Source organism: Zingiber officinale, chromosome 8A, assembly GCF_018446385.1.
Source record: "Zingiber officinale cultivar Zhangliang chromosome 8A, Zo_v1.1, whole genome shotgun sequence".
NCBI lineage: Eukaryota > Viridiplantae > Streptophyta > Magnoliopsida > Zingiberales > Zingiberaceae > Zingiber > Zingiber officinale.
The window spans coordinates 41,387,606-41,406,396 of NC_056000.1; the positions used below are offsets into that span (position 1 = coordinate 41,387,606).

At 39.6% G+C, this 18,791-nt stretch overlaps 1 protein-coding gene across 1 annotated transcript; it reads right to left on the minus strand.

Annotated features, from left to right (window-relative positions):
- Positions 1 to 351: 351 nt before the first annotated feature.
- LOC122011437 lies at positions 352 to 1,806 on the minus strand. The gene is made up of 3 exons (XM_042567829.1): positions 1,020 to 1,806; positions 763 to 935; positions 352 to 684 (listed from the first exon to the last, which is right to left on the minus strand). Exons 1-3 carry the CDS (start codon positions 1,800 to 1,802, stop codon positions 537 to 539), a joined length of 1,104 nt encoding a protein of 367 aa, XP_042423763.1. The 5' UTR covers positions 1,803 to 1,806; the 3' UTR covers positions 352 to 536.
- Positions 1,807 to 18,791: the final 16,985 nt, after the last annotated feature.

Here is an 18,791-nt window from a genome sequence, read left to right on the forward strand (position 1 = left end):
TCTCATTATATTTTCCTCATAAAATTTTTAATGAGACAGTATCATAAATAACATCCAAAGATGAGTGTTAAGAATATAAATGGATGTCATGATTGAAGATTTATTCTTTGCCTTACTTTTGGTTTTGTCTTCCCTTTAATTGCCAATAGACTATCACTTCATCTTATTTTTATTAATATATTATTTATATTCTTAGTTCTATATTATTTACATGCACAAAGTTAGTGGAATATACTTGATTGGAAATCAAATAAATATCATCCTCTTCTTTTCTCACGTTCATCTTATCTTCTTAGTTTTATAATAAGATTCAATATAAACTAACTTTATTATCATAAAACTCTCCCAACAAGACAAGGAACTATTCTTTCATTCATATTCCCAACATGAAAACCAAATACTTGTAAGATTTGGGAGGATAAGATACATTCTCTTATCAAACAACTTTGGACACCACAACCCCACTTGATTATCCTAGCAAAATTTACGGCCGCATACAGTTGCACCGGTAAGAAAGAGCTAGCACCTCAACATTTTTAGGAAGCAGCAACAATTGAAGGTGGTGGTGGTAGAGGAGGGGGAGGAAGTGGCGGACTTGATCCTTGAAACACGGCAGGCGGGCTCTCGATGCCGCTCTCATCCTCCGTGTCCCACAGGAATTTAGCATAGGAAGCCATGATGTAGCTGCAATTCCAAACATTAGTTTAATTAATGCTCGTCGATGAATTAGCAGAAAGATGGATCTGTTTGTACATGCGTCACCTGTCGTGGGGCGCAGCTTGGACGGCACGGGCGAAGTAGCCCTCAGCTCGAGGCGCATCCCTGCTGCTCTGCCACACCAGATCCGCGTAGAGGGTGAGCACGCTGGCGTCGCTTGGATTAGCCAGGATCGCCTGCTCGCAGGACGCTTGCGCTCCGGCCATGTCTCCTCGAAACTGAAATGAATCGCCCAGCACAAACGCTACTTAATTAACAGAGGAGATCGAAGCGGAAAGAGTTAGAGAACCGTTTTAATTTACCTTTATCAAGAACTTGGCATAGTTCCCAAGGATGAGAGAATTGCTCGGGTTGACTTCGATCATCTTCCGGTAATACGCATCGGTGGCTTCTATTCCGCCATCCGAATCCGACAGATGGAATCCCCGGTCTCCATCGTCGCCGCCGCTTCCGCCGCCGCCGCCGCCGCATATCTTTCCACCACCATCCACGCCGCCAACGCAACCCTCGGAAACGACGACGCACTGATTCTCTTCTTCCACCACCATCACAGCGCCGGGATCATCCATCCGGGAGCTGGAGAAGAGACTGGCCGACGAGGAAGAAACGGAATTGGATTTTCGAAATTGCCTCAATCCATCGGTCTTCCCTATTTCCGCTTCGTCCTGAGAGACGGATGACGGGAAGAGGGAGGGCAAAGGTGCCGCCCTCGGCTTGAGGTGGGAGAGGCCGCTGTCAGACAGAGCGCGGGAAATGGGCGTGGACGTCCGCCTCCGGGAGGCGGGAGACGAGGCAGAGGATGAGGAAGAAAAAGTGGAGCTTGAGCAGAAGGAGAAACAAGAGGTGAGGTGGGAGCGAGACCTGTATAGGGGCAGTTCTGCAACCCCCGCCGAGAACTCGTGTGCAGTCGCCTCCTTCGCCGCAGCCACCCACGGCGAGTTGAACGGAGGCGACGAAGCGCTGCGAAGTAGCATCGTTCGCAACAGATTAAGAACAGGACAGCGAAGAGGAAGAAGAAGCAGCAGCAGCAGCGGCAATAGAGGCGCTCGCTTTGAGAAAAATAGATTCGACGGAGATTGATACATTCTCGGTCATTAAAGCTTGGTCACCACTTGTCGTGGGACCCTCGAGTAGGGCCGCTGTGACGTAGCGAGAAGACGTATAATTAGGTGGATTTGGAACGAGGGTACGAAATAATAACAAGGAATAATATTTAAATTATGAATTTGAAAATAATAATTTAAAAATAATTCGATAATTTATCAAAATGTATACTTAGATTTTTTGAATTTACTAAAATAAGTATACTACTTTAATATTTACCAAATGACTCACCTTTTTACAATAGTTTTCTATTTTACCCTTCTGACAAATTTAATTGATTTCCTTTTTCTTTTTTTGTCATTTCTCTCTCTTCTTTTTCCTACTATGCATACAACATATCTTCTTTTTCCTTCTTCTTTTTATTACCTATATTGGGCCTGATAACATTTAGATTGATTTCTAAATGTATATAAATTTAAAGAGGGAAAAAACAACAGGTCCACTATTATCAGGTCTAATAACAGGGAAAAAAAAGATATTTAGATTTTTCAACACCTCTGGTCCATTACTATAAATGCCGAAAATAACGTGAGTCTAATATCTCTTCATATCAGGCCCAATGTGGGCCTGATATCTCCCCATATCAGGCCCAACGTGGGCCTGATATGGGAGATATCAAGTCTAAAAACAAAAAAAATAAATAAATAAAGAAAGAAAGAGAGATTTAGGTTTTTCAAAACCTCTGGTCCACCACTAGGAATGTCGAAAATAATAATGAAAGGAATATTTGGACTCCTTGCAATTTTAAAAATCCACACGAACTGAAATGGGTACAATCGGAGCTCTCTAGGTCCATTAATGGGTTTCGATCAAAACCCACTGATGGACCTACAGAGCTCCGATTCCACCCATTTCAGTTTCTGTGGATTTCTAATATTGCAAGGAGTTAAAATATGCTATCTATTATTTTTTTCAACTTCTAGAAGATGTTAAAATATAATAAGAAAGAATCAGCAAAACAATCCCTATGCATTTTAGGTTTTTCAAAACCTCTGGTTCACCACTAGGAATGTCAAAAATAACAATGGAGAATGTATTTGAACTCTTTGCAAAATTAGAAATCCACAGAAACTGAAATGGATGCAATCGGAGCTCTCTAGGTCAAAATCTCTCTTTTTTTCTTTTTTTTTTTATTAGGCCTGATATGAAGAGATATCAGGCCCACGTTGGGCCTGATATCTCTTCATATCAGGCCCAATGTGGGCCTGATATCTCCCCATATCAGGCCCAACGTGGGCCTGATATGGGAGATATCAGACCTAATAATAAAAAAATAAATAAATAAATAAATAAAGAAATAGGGATTTAGGTTTTTCAAAACCTCTGGTCCTAGGAATGCCGAAAATAATAATGAAGAGCATATTTGGACTCCTTACAATTTTAGAAATCCACACGAATTGAAATGGGTGCAATCGGAGCTCTCTAGGTCCATCAGTGGGTTTCGGTCAAAACCCATTGATGGACCTAGAGAGCTCCGATTGCATTTATTTCAGTTTCTATGGATTTCTAATATTGCAAGGAGTTAAAATATGCTATCTATTATTTTTTTTCAACTTTTAAAAGATGTTAAAATATAATAAGAAAGAATCAGCAAAACAATCCCTATACATTTTAGGTTTTTCAAAACCTCTAGTCCACCACTAGGAATGTCGAAAATAATAATAAAGAGCATATTTGGACTCCTTGCAATTTTAGAAATCCACAGGAACTGAAATGGGTGCAATCGAAGCTCTCTAGGTCCATTAGTGAGTTTTGACCGAAATCCACTGATGGACCTAGAGAGCTCCAATTGCACCCGTTTCAGTTTCTGTGAATTTATAATTTTGCAAGGAATTCAAATATGTTCTCCATTGTTATTTTTAGCATTCCTAGTGGTGGACCAGAGGTTTTGAAAAACCTAAAATATATAGGGATTATTTTGCTGATTCTTTCTTATTATATTTTAAGATCTTTTAGAAGTTGAAAAAAAAAATAGATAGCATATTTTAACTCCTTGCAATATTAGAAATCCATAGAAACTGAAATGGGTACAATCGGAGCTCTCTACGTCCATCAGTGGGGGTTTAACCGAAATCCACTAATGGACCTAGAGAGCTCCGATTGCACCCATTTCAATTCGTGTGGATTTCTAAAATTGCAAGGAGTCCAAATATGCTCTTCATTATTATTTTCAGCATTCCTAGTGGTGGACCAGAGGTTTTGAAAAACCTAAATATCTCTTTATTTATTTATTTATTTATTTCTTTTTTTTTATTAGGCCTGATATCTCCTATATCAGGCCTACGTTGGGCCTGATATGGGGAGATATCAGGTCCACATTGGGCCTGATATCTCTTCATATCAGGCCTAATAACAAAAAAAAAAAAAAAAAAAAAAAAAGAGAGAGAGATTTTGACCTAGAGAGCTCCGATTGCATCCCTTTCAGTTTCTATGGATTTTTAATTTTGCAAGGAGTTCAAATATATTCTCCATTATTATTTTTGGCATTCCTAGTGGTGGACCAGAGGTTTTGAAAAACCTAAAATGTATAGGGATTGTTTTGCTGATTCTTTCTTATTATATTTTAACATCTTTTAGAAGTTGAAAAAAATAATAGATAGCATATTTTAACTCCTTAGAATATTAGAAATCCACAGAAACTGAAATGGGTGCAATCGGAGCTCTCTAGGTCCATCAGTGGGTTTTGATCGAAACTCACTGATGGGCCTAGAGAGCTCCGATTACATTCATTTCAATTCATGTAGATTTTTAAAATTGCAAGGAGCCCAAATATTCTCTTCATTATTATTTTCGGCATTCCTAGTGGTGAACCAGAGGTTTTGAAAAACCTAAATCTCTCTTTCTTTCTTTATTTATTTTTTTATTTTTTTTGTTATTAGGGCTGATATCTCCCATATCAGGCCCACGTTGGGCCTGATATGGGGAGATATCGGGCCCATATTGGGCCTGATATGAAGAGATATCAGGCTCACGTTATTTTTGACATTTATAATAGTGGACCAGAGGTGTTGAAAAATCTAAATTTTTTTTTTTTGTTTTTTTCTATGTTGTTAGGCCTGATTGTAATGGACCTATTGTTTTTTTCCCTCTTTAAATTTATATACATTCAGAAATCAATCTAAATGTTATCAGGCCCAACGTAGATAATAAAAAAAAAGAGGGAAAAAGAAGATACGTAGGAAAAAGAAGAGAGGGAAATGATAAAGAAAAGAAAAAGGAAATCAATTAAATTTGTCAAAAGGGTAGAATAGGAAATCATTGTAAAAAGGTGCGTCATTTGATAAATATTAAAATAGTATGCTTCTTTTGGTAAATTTAAAAATCTAAGTACGTCTTTTGATAAATTGTTGAAAATAATTTCTAAATTTATAGGATTCAATAAAATTCATAGAATTAGATAATATTCATAGTCATTCGCTACCTCAGTTATTATTTAAATATATATTATGTAGTTTAGATGTGACCTATAATTATGAGATAATGAATTTCTGAAGTATTGTTTTTCTTAATCCCGATGGTTGATAGGAGATAGAAAATTTTTATGGGATAAGTCAATTGCCTCAAATTCGATGTTAGTTGATTCATGATTGATTTTTTTTAATAGGACATACATGGCTGAGTTCCTTACGTGAACGATCCTATGCGTCAATATTTAATTGACCATTCTAAATGAAAGTAGGACCATCTCTCTGTATCTCCCGAAATTTAACAAAGGATGCACATAGATTAAAAAGAAAAATTAAATCATGCATCATAATCATATTTGAAGGCGGATTAAAGAACGGATTTGAGTGACATTTTTAATGTATCCGATTCATATTTGAAATATTGAAATTTAAAAATAATTATGGTATTTCGAATGCAGCAATATCAACATCTTTCTCCCCTACTCTCTTCGTACATGCAAACCTAATCTCTTCTCCATTAAGTCACCAGAGGTAAAAATTCAACACTCTATTTTAATCCGCGAGATTGTCCCACGCAAAAAGCGTTTGCAAGTGTCTTCTTATGTACCTCTTAAGCAACAACCACTCGCTTAGAGGGTTCGATGAAACCCATATATTGGCTTGGTTCGACTCTCTGTATTTAAGTTTAGGATTTGTTTGTTGTCTATACTATCATTTCATAATGGCACATAAGGTGTGGCAAATGTTTTAGCCTCTGGTTCTTGATCATCCGCGAAGATATGTATCATGGACATATTTAGTCTTTAGTGTTGGTGTTTGTCTCATGTGAGTTAGGATCTCATTGTTTTTAACAAACACATTGAGTTGTTTAAGTTTGTAATTTCATTGACCAGTTAGGATGTAAATTACATTAGATTTCAAAATAGCATTACTGTTGTACTGGATATGTTTAGAATAATGTCCATCTGAATTTGAAAAATCACCACAAGTGTGAATTTAGTTGTTAATAATTTCAATATTTAAAAATTATAGTTGATGTTAGACAGAAATTGTATTAAAATAGTATGTTAGGTTACTTTAACAGTTTTTTTTCAGCATCCACAATGAAAGGAAGACATTGTAGTTTTGTTCGTTTACATGATCAACATATAATGATTATCAAACAATCTCCCTTTAGTACTTTCTTGGACATACAAGATATGCAACATATCTGTGGTAACTTAAGTACGAAGTAGTAAGTATTTTAGTAAAATCAGATAGTTTGAGAAACTTAATATTTTTTTCTTTTGGTCAGCAGAAAATATATCCTAGAATATAACTAATCATTTTAGAATTTTCGGATGTGTCGATTACCTTCTCTAGAAGATACGTGTCTTTATTACTTGGTATTGCAGACCTAGGTTCTTAGGTTCCTATGAATTCAACTAAAACATTGGGTGACCTTTTTGTTGCTCACTTATCAAATTAAAAAGAACATACCAAATCAAGAATTGAGGAGTTGCTTAAATTATATTCCTATAGAGTTGAAGTAGGTGATAATGTTTTAGTATTTTATAAATTATATATTTTGTATATATTTGTTTGTGCCTTATTATTATTATTATTATTTTGTATATATAAAGTTTCTTTAGGTCTTGTAGTTATAGTAGATGATTTTGACAAACTTAGAAGATTCAACAGGGTTAAAGTCATCCATCAATTTATGGCTTCACAATTACCTAAGATTGAAGACCTATTTTCATCAACTCATATAAATCAATCCAACATCATACTCCTTTACCTAAAGGGATTTGCTAGTCTTTTGACTGTGAGTTTATTTTTGATATTAAATTTGATATTATCTTATGGATGTTTATGAATATGTAACCCTTGTTATGATGAATTAGGCATGATTTTTTAGAGCATGTTCCAATCCAGAAACTATACAATAATGAAAGAGCACGAATAAACAAGTGGAGAAATATTCCTTCATATATTAGTAAGGTGAGAGTCATGTTCGATAGAGTCTTACTTGAAGAGATAACTATTGAAGATTGTCACCTAACTTAGGTTAATATACAATTTCTAAGATTTATTTTTATAATTTGACAGATTATGATTGAACTAATCGCTATCCAATATAAAAATATATTGGTTAAGAATCTTGATTTCGTTGATGATATTCCATATCCAATGGAGACTTCATAATTAGATGGCCCAGAAGCTAGATACCAAAGTAATAACAAATGTTGTAACTGCATCATTCAAACAAACCGATTCAAGGAGCTAACATTGGAGAACATACAGTTAAATGAAATGGTGAAAGAATTACTCAAAATAATAGAAAATAAAGGTATGCCGGCTAAATTAATCAATCCTGTAGTTGATCCTCATCTTGAACTAGTGACTTTCAGAACAAGAAGTTAGAGAGGGCATGCTCAAAGTCGCTATGATTATAAGGATATTCCAATTGATAGTTCATTGTGGCTCTAGCTTTTACCTAAGAGAAAGTAGAGCAAGAAACAAATCTGTGAGCCTTTGGAGAACATCATAGCAAAAGGAGGTGAAAAATTTATAAAAAAACTTGATGATGTTGTAGACAGGGGAAAGGAAAAAATTGATGGGAATGGTATAGATGGAAGAAGAAAGAAAGACTCTCTCAATTATAGTAGGCAATTTTGAAGAAGAGGCAGAGAATGATACAATAAAGATTACCCAACGTAACAAAATGAGAAAATAAGTCATTGTCATAAGTGTGTATTTGCACATAAATTAGTCTTAGTCATTTGATTTAATTTATTAATTAAATATGTTTTATGTTTATGTTGTAGTATGTCAAGAAGCAATTTAAGACTTTGAATAACAAAAAACAAGACAAAGATGAGACCTATTTGTTAAAATAATTAGAGAAGTTAAAGTATGATAGTATGAATTCTGAATTACATAGTTTATTTAATTAAGTGACAAGTTAAGATAATTATTTGATTTTGAAATTTATTTTCTTGATTATAGTAATTGATTTACTTTGTAGGTTTTCAACTAAATTAGTTTAGGAGGAATCACATTTTATTTTAACTATGTCTTTCTTCTTATCTGGTGTGAATAGAGAGGTTTTACAATATGATAGTTAATTGACACCTATTGTTTTATTCTGTTTTGAGGGGCATTCTCATCTGGTAGGCTATACAATAAGTTTATATATCGTTCAATATTCTTTACTATAAGGAATTTAAATGATTTAAGGATATATATTAAATCCACACGACCAAAGAATGGGAAAAACTTGATTTTCACATGGCTGTGTCTCATAGGCACGGTCCGGACCTTTTGGAGGCTCTAGACTCCGTTTAAGTTTCGTTTTCTATCAAATTTCTTCCGTAGGATAATGTACGTGTCAAGGAATATGGCTAGAGCGTATTTCTTGACTAAATCTCTAATTTGAAGGTCTTTTGAAAACCTTTTCCTTCATGTATGTTTCGTGTGAGCATGCTCCTTCCTTCGACTTAAAGTTTTAAGCTTTTTTTAGTCCATTTTTCCTCCAAAAATACGTCATATCAATTAAAATAAGTAAAGAACAGATATCTGAATAAAAGGAGTGGAAATATGATATTATAATTAAATAGAGGGTAATAAATATAGATTATGCTCATGAAATATAAATAAATATACATCAAAATATATATAAAAGTTTATAAAATCTACACACATCATGCATAGAATCAAATCTTGTTGTTATGCTGTCGGTCGAACAAATAAAATAAACGTTGGGACCTTGATGCCCGGCTAAAGAGGGTGAATAGCCAATCATCTACGATGTTCGCTTCCTATATTTGTTAGTGTAGCAGAATACAAAATAAACAAGTACTAATGAAAGCTAACCCTAGAAGACTATAACGACAAGAAGAACAAACCACAATATACATTGTGTTTAACACGGTTCGGAGATTAAGACTCATATTTCATGGTTATCCATAAGGTGGATGATCCTAATTCATCGTTGGATTATTCCCCAAAAAGCTCCAGCTAACTCAAGTTCCTTGTCGATGGAGAAACCTCGCCATAATCTCACACACACACATTTGATCACGCGAGAGCTTGAAAGACTCTAATAGACTTTAACCAAATTTATTTCGTCAACTTAAGCCACTCACCCCGAGCTCTCATAAATAGAGTTTGGGAGGAACAACTTATTGTTCATGTTGTTACTAGTCGACTGGTCCTCTGTGAAATGATCCTTTATGAAATTCGATTGTTACAATTCAATGGCTTGATACCAGTTGACTGGTGTCAGGACCAGTCGACTGGTCCACTTCAATTGAGAGAATAGAAGTATTCTATTCTCTTTCAGTCCAACCACCAGTCGACTGGTAAACCCTAAACCTAGGGTTTTACCCCGATTATAATCTCTTAGCACTCGTCTGTTGGTGCAACCTTAGGTCAAGGTTGACCTGGTTGACCCGACTCGAGTTGACTTGACTCGAGTTGTATTTTGATGTTTGACTTGGGAAGATTGTTGATGCAACCTTAGGTCAAGATTGACCTAGTTGAGTTGCATGTTGATGTTTGACACTCGTGGAAGAGTTGTATTCTTGATGTGAGACAAGAATAGATGGTTGGGAGATTATTGGTGCAACCCTAGGTCAAGGTTGACCTGGTTGACCTGAAAAGTCCAAGTATGGAGACTTGGCAAACGGAAAAGTCCAAGCAGGGAGCTTGGCACGCGAAAAGTCCAAGTATGGAGACTTGGCACTGGAAAAGTCCAAGTACGGAGACTTGGCACGGGGAAAAGTCCAAGCAGGTAGCTTGGCACGCGGAAAGTCCAAGTATGGAGACTTGGCACGGGGAAAGTCCAAACAGGGAGTTTGGCACGGGAGAAAGTCCTGGTGAGTGAAGCCAGGCAGTCGGAAAGTCCTGGTGAGTGAAGCCAGGCAGTTGGAGAAAGTCCTGGTGAGTGAAGCCAGGCAGGGGAAAGACCTAGTGAGTGAAGCTAGGCAGTGTGGAAATCCTGGTGAGTGAAGCCAGGTGAAAATCCTAGTGAGTGAAGCTAGGTGAAAGGGAAAGTCCTGGTGAGTGAAGCCAGGTGAAAGTCCTGGTGAGTGAAGCCAGGCAGTGGGAAAGTCCTAACTGGGATGTTAGGCAGTGTGGAAATCCTGGTGAGTGAAGCCAGGTGAAAGTCCTGGTAAGTGAAGCCAGGCAAGGGAAAATCCAGATGGATCAGGGATGATCGGACATCCGGTGTTGAGGAAAGTCCAAGTAGGTCAAAGGATTGACCGGACACTGGGTGGAGTTCTAGCAGTCAAGGGTGACCGGATGCTAGGGATGAAGTACCAATAGGTCAAGGTTGACCGGATATTGGTTTGAAGTCTTGGGACTTGGTTTGGGCCAAACCAAGCTCGGATCGGTCACCGCACCGATCCGGTGTCTGTTTGCTCCGATCGGTCGGTGACCGATCGATCATGAAGTTTCGTTGGTTATCGATCGGTGACCGATCGCCAAGCCAGAGGCAAGAGAGGTAGGCCGATCGGTCCACGCATCGATCAATGTCCTGATCGGTCGGGGACCGATCAGAGACGATGTCGCTGAGAAAGCAAGGGTTGGGATCGGTGCGTGGACCGATCCAGGTATGTTTGATCGGTCCACGCACCGATCGTAACCCGCAGAAGGTGGGCAGTCAGAAGAAAGTCGATCGGTCCGGGACCGATCAGAATAGGTCCTGATCGGTCCCCTGACCGATCCAGGCACTAGCCGTTGCGTCGCAACGGCTAGATTTCTTCTGTGTTTTCTTCGCTTTCTTCGCAGGTATAAATGAGGGCTACAGGACTTCGGTGAAATCTCTCCGTCCTGCTACTGCTTCTTCCCTCTGGAAGCTCTCTCCTGCCTGAAGCTTCTGCTTCTTCTGGTGCTCCGAGCTTTGCTGAGCTCAACCGCTGCTGAAGCTTCGCGTGAGCTTCCCCGACAGTGTTTTTCTTCGACTGGCTTGCTGTTGCATCTGTCCGTGAAGTTGCTACTTCATCCGGGACCCCAGTCGACGAGAAGGCGAGTTAGTGTTTGTACATTGTTCTTATCTTTCTACTTGTATTCCTTGTATTCTATCTTGTTGTTGCAAGTTATTGTGGCGAGGTTTCTCCACCCACAAGGAGTATATTGTATTAGCCGGTTCTCCGGGGACTCATCCACCGACGGATTGACCGGACTCGTCCACCTTACGGACACGCCGAGGAGTAGGAGCCCTAATCTCCGAACCTCGTTACATCCTTGCGTTGAGGTTTGTTTTTCTTCTCCTTAGTTTCTTTCTTGTATTTCCGCTGCGACTAACCTAATCGTAGGAAGAAACGCGAAAGATTTGGGGCGGCTATTCACACCCCCCCTCTCTAGCCGAGTACGAAGGATCCTAACAAGTGGTATCAGAGCGAGGTTGCTCTTCATCGGATCAACACCCGTGGGAGCAAAGCTAGAGATGGATCAATTCGGAGAAGACATCACCATTCCACCCTTCTACAACGACAACTTCGCATATTGGAAGGTAAGGATGATGTATTTTCTTAGGACTAATATGTTGAATTGGTTTTGTGTACAAGAAGGTTTTACTCCTCCAATGGATAAAGAAGGAGAGCCTCTAGAGAAGAACAAGTGGACGAAGGAACAAGTCCACCAATCTACAATCAACAATGAGGTAACTAAAACAATTGAATTTTCATTACCTACTAATATTTTGTGTAAGATAGGTAAGTACAACAATGCCAAGGAATTATGGGATAACTTGGCCAAGTACCATGAGGAGAGCTCCACTTCAAGCCATGAAGAGGAGCCTAGTGAGCCAAGTAGCTCACATCATGGAGGGAGCGAATTGGGAGTTGAGGGCTACTCAACATCCAAGGAAGAAGAGGAGGAGAATTCCTCTTGTTCAAGTTCGGAGCAAGAAGAAGAAGTTTCCACCTCCGGAAGGGTTGAAGAAGAAAGCTCATCTCCATTCACAACTCTAGGTAACTCAAACACTGTGATTTCAAGCAAATTACACATAATGTGTTTTGAGTGTAGGAAACATGGACATTACAAGAGTAAGTGTCCAAAGAGGGTAAGAAAGACTCCACCGGCACCAAAGGTCAAGGAAGCCGGAGTCCCAACACGCAAAGGCAAGGAGCACATCGTGTGCTTCCAATGCAAGCAAAGGGGACACTATAGGAGCCATTGTCCGAGGGGGAGGCAACCTCACAAGGGCAAGAGACCGGGCACATCGATAGGGGGAGCTAAGGCAAACCCTAAGGTAATCTCTAAGGTTCATTATTGCAATTCTAATAAAACTCATGCTAGTAGTTTTGTTGCAATTGTTAATAATGATAAGCATGTTAACTTTAGGAACCAATACATGTGCTTAGGAGCTAAACATGTTAGCCTAGGTAAGGATAACACTAGAAATACCAACCCTAGGATTAACGCTTCTAAAGTTAAGGAAAACCTAGGTAGAAATCCCAAGAAGACTAGACACATGCCTAGGAATATCTCAAGAGAAATGACAAATTAAAACTTGAGGTATTAGAGAGGGAAAATCAAGTCTTGAGGTCAAGACTTGATAATTTAGAAAAGGCTCTTAAAAACATGGAGAAGCCATCTCTAGGGTTTAAGAGTCAAAAACCCAAGTCCAAGGACAAGAAAGGTTTGAGTCACAAACCTAAGCCCCAAATGGTCAAGCCCACATATCATAATGTTCCATTTGATTATGGAACAAGACCTAGGGCTAGGAAGACCATTACCAAGGTCACAAGGGGTCACCCCTATAGTTGACCTTGATGAGACCCAAATGACCAAGGCTTTAAAGCCTAAGAGGGTCATTAGGAGGGTTGCTAGGGAAGTCATCCCTAGTGAATTTTTAGTGAACCCAATGAGCTCAAGTAGGTATTGGGTTCCTAGGAGCATTTTCTCTACCCCATAGATGGGTTAGAGAGTGTCAACTCCAATAAGAAGGGTAGTTAACCCAACTTTGAGGAAATTGACACTCAAGGAGCATTTTCAAGGTTTTTGGGAACCTTTGACAATGAAATGGAATAATCTTTATCATTCACTCCTTGGAAGAGTAAAGTGTGCCAAAGTGAGAATATATTAATCTCACTTTAAGTTGACACAATTTTGAAAAACCTAGAGAAATATCAAATTGGGATTTTGATACTCTCTTAGGTAATCAAGGCAATCCGGGCCTTAATTTAGAAGTGCTACTCTTGTAGAGTTTTAAATGGTATAAATCAAACAAGAGATCAAGAAATGTCAATTTGGGTTTTGACATTTTCTTGGAGCACTTTGGGCAATCTAGGATTAGGACTTAAGTTAGCTAAGTGATTAAGGATACTTAGATAGGGAATTTAGGTATTTTATTTGTGCTAACTTGCCATGATTGGTTGCCATATGCCATGCCATGACATCATATTTATTTTATTATCATTTGAAATGTCATGATAATGCTTAGGTTATCTATATGTCATGTGTTAGTTTAGTTTCAAACTTTATGCCATGACATCATGACATTGGCACATGTTTTCATTTATGTTATTAATTTATGCCATGTCATCATCTCTTGCATTAATAATCAATGAAATTGATTTAAGGATGAAAAACACATTTTGATATTAAGATCAAATTTGTGTTTAGAAAATGCATGAGACCTTAGTCTAAGATACCTAAACCCATATCTCACATCAAATTGACTTGAATGTGATTTGATACACCTTAGATGTGTGTGAGATATTAGGATCATGAGTTAGGATCAAGGTACATAGTTCTTGTACCTAGATGAGCCTAATTCAAGAAATGGGGGATCATAGGGAAAGCTTGTGTACAAGTCATGTGCATATAGCCCTAAGATTGTGGTCTCAAATTAAAAGGTTTAAAATCATTTTGAAATTGATTTGAAAAACCTTGATGAAGCTTTCCTAGTGATAGCACTCATCATTGAACATTGTGATACAAAACTGACTTAACTTTGAACTATTTCAAAGTTTTCGAATTTTGTATCAAGATTTGAAAATGGAAACTATTTTCATAGAAAATTATTTTTCCATGATAGTGTATGATATGAGGAATGTATCCTCAAAGTTTTCGTAATTTTTCGAATTTTCTGGAATTTTCTAGGAGTTTCTGAATTTCCGGAAGGGGAAATCAGAAATTCTGATTTCAGTGGCTGGATCGGTCCGGGGACCGATCCAGGGAAGCTCTGATCGGTCGGCGGACCGATCCAGAGTATCTGCAGACCGATCCAGTGAGATCCAGTGCGATCGGTGAAAGTTTGGATCGGTCACGGGACCGATCCGAGGGGTTCTGATCGGTCCGGGGACCGATCAGGGCGTGCCAACCTGCTGAATTTCAGCTGTTGTCTGAAATTTCAGTTATGGAAGTTGTGATTTTGGATTTCTAAAGGTTTGGAACTCTCAAAGACATTGTTGGTGCAATGGTCAAGGGGGAGTTGACCTTTAAGGGGGAGTTTTTACCTAATTGTCAAGGGGGAGTTGACTTTTAGGGGGAGTTTTTACTCCTTAAAACTTTTGAGGATTAGTGATATGAGATTATCACTAAGTTGATTGTTGAGTTTAGTATCAAGGGGGAAATTAAGAGTTTCAATGAAAGGTATGGGACTTTCATTAGGAAGAAACTCTTGACCTTGATATCCTCCTTTACTTTTGATGTGTGTCAAGGGAGATTTATTGGAGAACCCAAGTTAGGTTATCGGGTTACCATAAGCTCGGGGAAGACTGTCAAGTAATGTTCAAGGAAGAACATTGGAATTCTTTTTGATGTGTGTCAAAAAGGGGGAGAATTATTGGAGAACCCAAGTTAGGTTATCGGGTTAACCTAAGGGGAGAATGTCCGGAGAATGTTCAAGGAAAGAACATTGGACATTGGAAGATGGTTGGAAAACCTAAGTTAGGTTATCGGGTTAACCTAACTTGATTATAGTTTTGTCAAACATCAAAAAGGGGGAGATTGTTGGTGCAACCTTAGGTCAAGGTTGACCTGGTTGACCCGACTCGAGTTGACTTGACTCGAGTTGTATTTTGATGTTTGACTTGGGAAGATTGTTGATGCAACCTTAGGGCAAGATTGACCTAGTTGAGTTGCATGTTGATGTTTGACACTCGTGGAAGAGTTGTATTCTTGATGTGAGACAAGAATAGATGGTTGGGAGATTATTGGTGCAACCCTAGGTCAAGGTTGACCTGGTTGACCTGAAAAGTCCAAGTATGGAGACTTGGCAAACGGAAAAGTCCAAGCAGGGAGCTTGGCACGCGAAAAGTCCAAGTATGGAGACTTGGCACTGGAAAAGTCCAAGTACGGAGACTTGGCACGGGAAAAGTCCAAGCGGGTAGACGGGCGAAAGTCCAAGTATGGAGACTTGGCGGGGAAAGTCAAACAGGGAGTTTGGCACGGGAGAAAGTCCCGGTGAGTGAAGCCAGCGGTTGGAAAGTCCCGTGAGTGAAGCCGGGCAGTTGGAGAAAGTCCCGTGAGTGAAGCCGAAGGGGAAAGACCTAGTGAGTGAAGCTAGGTGGAAATCCTGGTGAGGAGGCGGTGAAAATCCTAGTGAGTGAAACTAGGTGAAAGGGAAAGTCCAGGTGAGAAGCGGTGAAAGTCCCGTGAGTGAAGCCAGGGGAAAGTCCTAACTGGGATGTTAGGCGGTGTGGAAATCCGGTGAGTGAAGCGGTGAAAGTCCCGTAAGTGAAGCCGTGCAGGAAAATCCAGATGGATCGGGGATGATCGGACATCGGTGTTGAGGAAAGTCCAAGTAGGTCAAAGGGATTGACCGGACACTTGGCGGGGAGTTCTAGCAGTCAAGGGAGTGACCGGATGCTAGGGATGAAGTACCAATAGGTCAAGGTTGACCGGATATTGGTTGGAAGTCTTGGGACTTGGTTTGGGCCAAACCCAAGCTCGGATCGGTCACCGGACCGATCAGATACTTTGCTCGATCGGTCCGGTGACCGATCGATACGAAGCTCTGTTTTCTTGTCGATCGGTGGCCGTCGCCAGCGAACGAGGCAAAGAGGTAGGTGATCGGTCCACGGGCATCGATCAGGTCCATCTGATCGGTGCGGGGACCGATCAGGACGATGTCGCTGAGAAAGCAAGGGTTGGGATCGGTCCATGGTCCGATCCGGTGGCTCGATCGGTCCACGCATCGATCGTAACCCGCGAAGGTGGGCGCTTTCGTGAAGAAAGCTGATCGGTCCGGGACCGATCGAATAGGTCCGATCGGTCCCCGACCGATCAGTACTAGCGTTGCGCCGCAACGCCAGATTTCTTCGTGTTTTCTTCGCTTTCTTGCAGTATAAATGAGGGCTGTGACTTCGGTGAAATCTCTCCGTCCTGCTACGCTTCTTCCTCTGGAAGCTCTCTCCTTCCTGAAGCTTCGCTTCTTCCGGTGCTCCGAGCTCAACCGCTGGTGAAGCTTCGCGTGAGCTTCCCCGACAGTTTTTTCGACTGGCTTGTTGTTGCATCTGTCCGTGAAGTTGCTACTTCATCCGGGACCCCAGTCGACGAGAAGGCGAGTTAGTGTTTGTATATTGTTCTTATCTTTCTACTTGTATTCCTTGTATTCTATCTTGTTGTTGCAAGTTATTGTGGCGAGGTTTCTCCACCCACAAGGAGTATATTGTATTAGCCGGTTCTCCGGGGACTCATCCACCGACGGATTGACCGGACTCGTCCACCTTACGGACACGCCGAGGAGTAGGAGCCCTAATCTCCGAACCTCGTTACATCCTTGCGTTGAGGTTTGTTTTTCTTCTCCTTAGTTTCTTTCTTGTATTTCCGCTGCGACTAACCTAATCGTAGGAAGAAACGCGAAAGATTTGGGGCGGCTATTCACACCCCCCCTCTCTAGCCGAGTACGAAGGATCCTAACATCGTCTTCGCCCGCATAACCTTGACCTGCCTTCTAGTCTCCTTCATCAGTCTTATGTCCCTCATATGCTTCCTCATCCTTCACATTTTACTTTTAAGAGCTTCCTTCAGCCTTGTCCTTATTGTCGATTCTTCCATTGCCAAGAGCTCATTGTTCCGGAACTTTAACCTTGCCAAGTCACACTTAGACTTACGTTGTCAAGACTACATGCTTGGACTTACACCGCCAAGACTCACCCTTGGATTTTCCTTTTTTGCCAAGATCACACTTGGACTTTCTTACGCTTGGACTTTCTTGTGCTTGCACACTCAAAGGCACATCAAATACAATAATAAACCTAACTTAAACGTTTGCCCAAACATCAAAATTTAGAGCACCTAGATTACTCCAACAATAAATTACCTAAAATGGAAAAGGCTACTTTTCTAATTCATTCTTTTAGTTTATCTTCTATTGAGATAATTGGATCGAGCATCACCTCCACTTGACGACTATGTTTTTGAAGTCATTCCGAACCAAAGAAACCATAAGTCATCAATCAATATAATAACAACAAACTATCCTAGTTTGGTTAGTGCATGACCTACCCTAAAACCATTTATTCCTAGACACCCTGAACCCTAAACCAACTTTTTTCAATAGACTGTCCTAACAAGACAACTTGAAACCCTAATTGCTTCATAATTGAAATGCTTGCTCGAATTTGACCATGCCTTAAACACTAACTATAACTCCTAAAGAAACCATTATAGAAAGAAAACTAAATAAGCAATGGAGCTACATACATCAATTATGGTTAGATGACAGGGATGCTAGAGATGATGGTTGCATAATTATCGCCATATACATGGCTCCAATGGAGAAAAAAAGCAGAGGTTTCGAGAATGGATATGATGGCGGTCCTGAGCAGGAGGAAAGTGTCATTTAAAGTTACTAAGTTCGATGGAAATTGGGTTGACTTAAGTAAATGATCAAGTCTTAACCATTTGTAAAATAAGTTGTTTCTGATCTGATTCTAGATCAGACTAAATGTGGGACTAATATCCCGAAGACTAAGACCACATTCTAGCTGAAAGTTAGTATAATATTGAAGAGCCTACGGAGAGGTCAAAAAAATAGAGCATAGTTGGACTCCTTGTAGCCTAAAAAACTCACAGGACCTGAAATAAATGTTATCAGACTTGTCTATATAGATCAGTGGATTTTTACTGAAACTCACTAACTAACTTTAGCTATTTGGATTTTTGTAAACTTACAACCACTAGGAAGGGTTAAGTGAGGACAAGATACATATGGTATCAAACATAAGTTCTGATTAAGGAATAATGTGGGTTTGCTGTCGGGAGATTGACACTATCACATGTCTGGTCTAATTCATATTAGGTCCAACGTGAGCCTGATCTCTTGGATACCAGGACCACTTTCTAGCTAAAAGTTAGGATAACATTAGAGCACCTCCTGAGAGATCGAAATAAGCAAAGGAGGAAACCGTTGGACTCTTTGCATCCTTAAAAATCTACAGGATTTGAAATGCGTCCAATCAGACCTGCCTAGGTCAATCAGTGGATTTTGACCGAAATCCGCTAATGAACCTAGACTATTTAGATTTCTATAAACTTTCAACCACTAGGAAGGGTTGATTGAGGACAATGTACATATGATATCAAACATTGGTTCTGAGCAAGGAACAACGTGAGTCT

Bases quoted from the DNA above. Each gene is read 5' to 3' on its own strand.
- LOC122011437 (XM_042567829.1), bottom strand. From the start codon at position 1,802: ATGTATCAATCTCCGTCGAATCTATTTTTCTCAAAGCGAGCGCCTCTA. The intron at 936-1,019 runs GTAAATTAAAAC...GATTCATTTCAG, and splicing joins ATGCCAAGTTCTTGATAAAG to TTTCGAGGAGACATGGCCGG. The intron at 685-762 runs GTGACGCATGTA...TTGGAATTGCAG, and splicing joins CAAGCTGCGCCCCACGACAG to CTACATCATGGCTTCCTATG.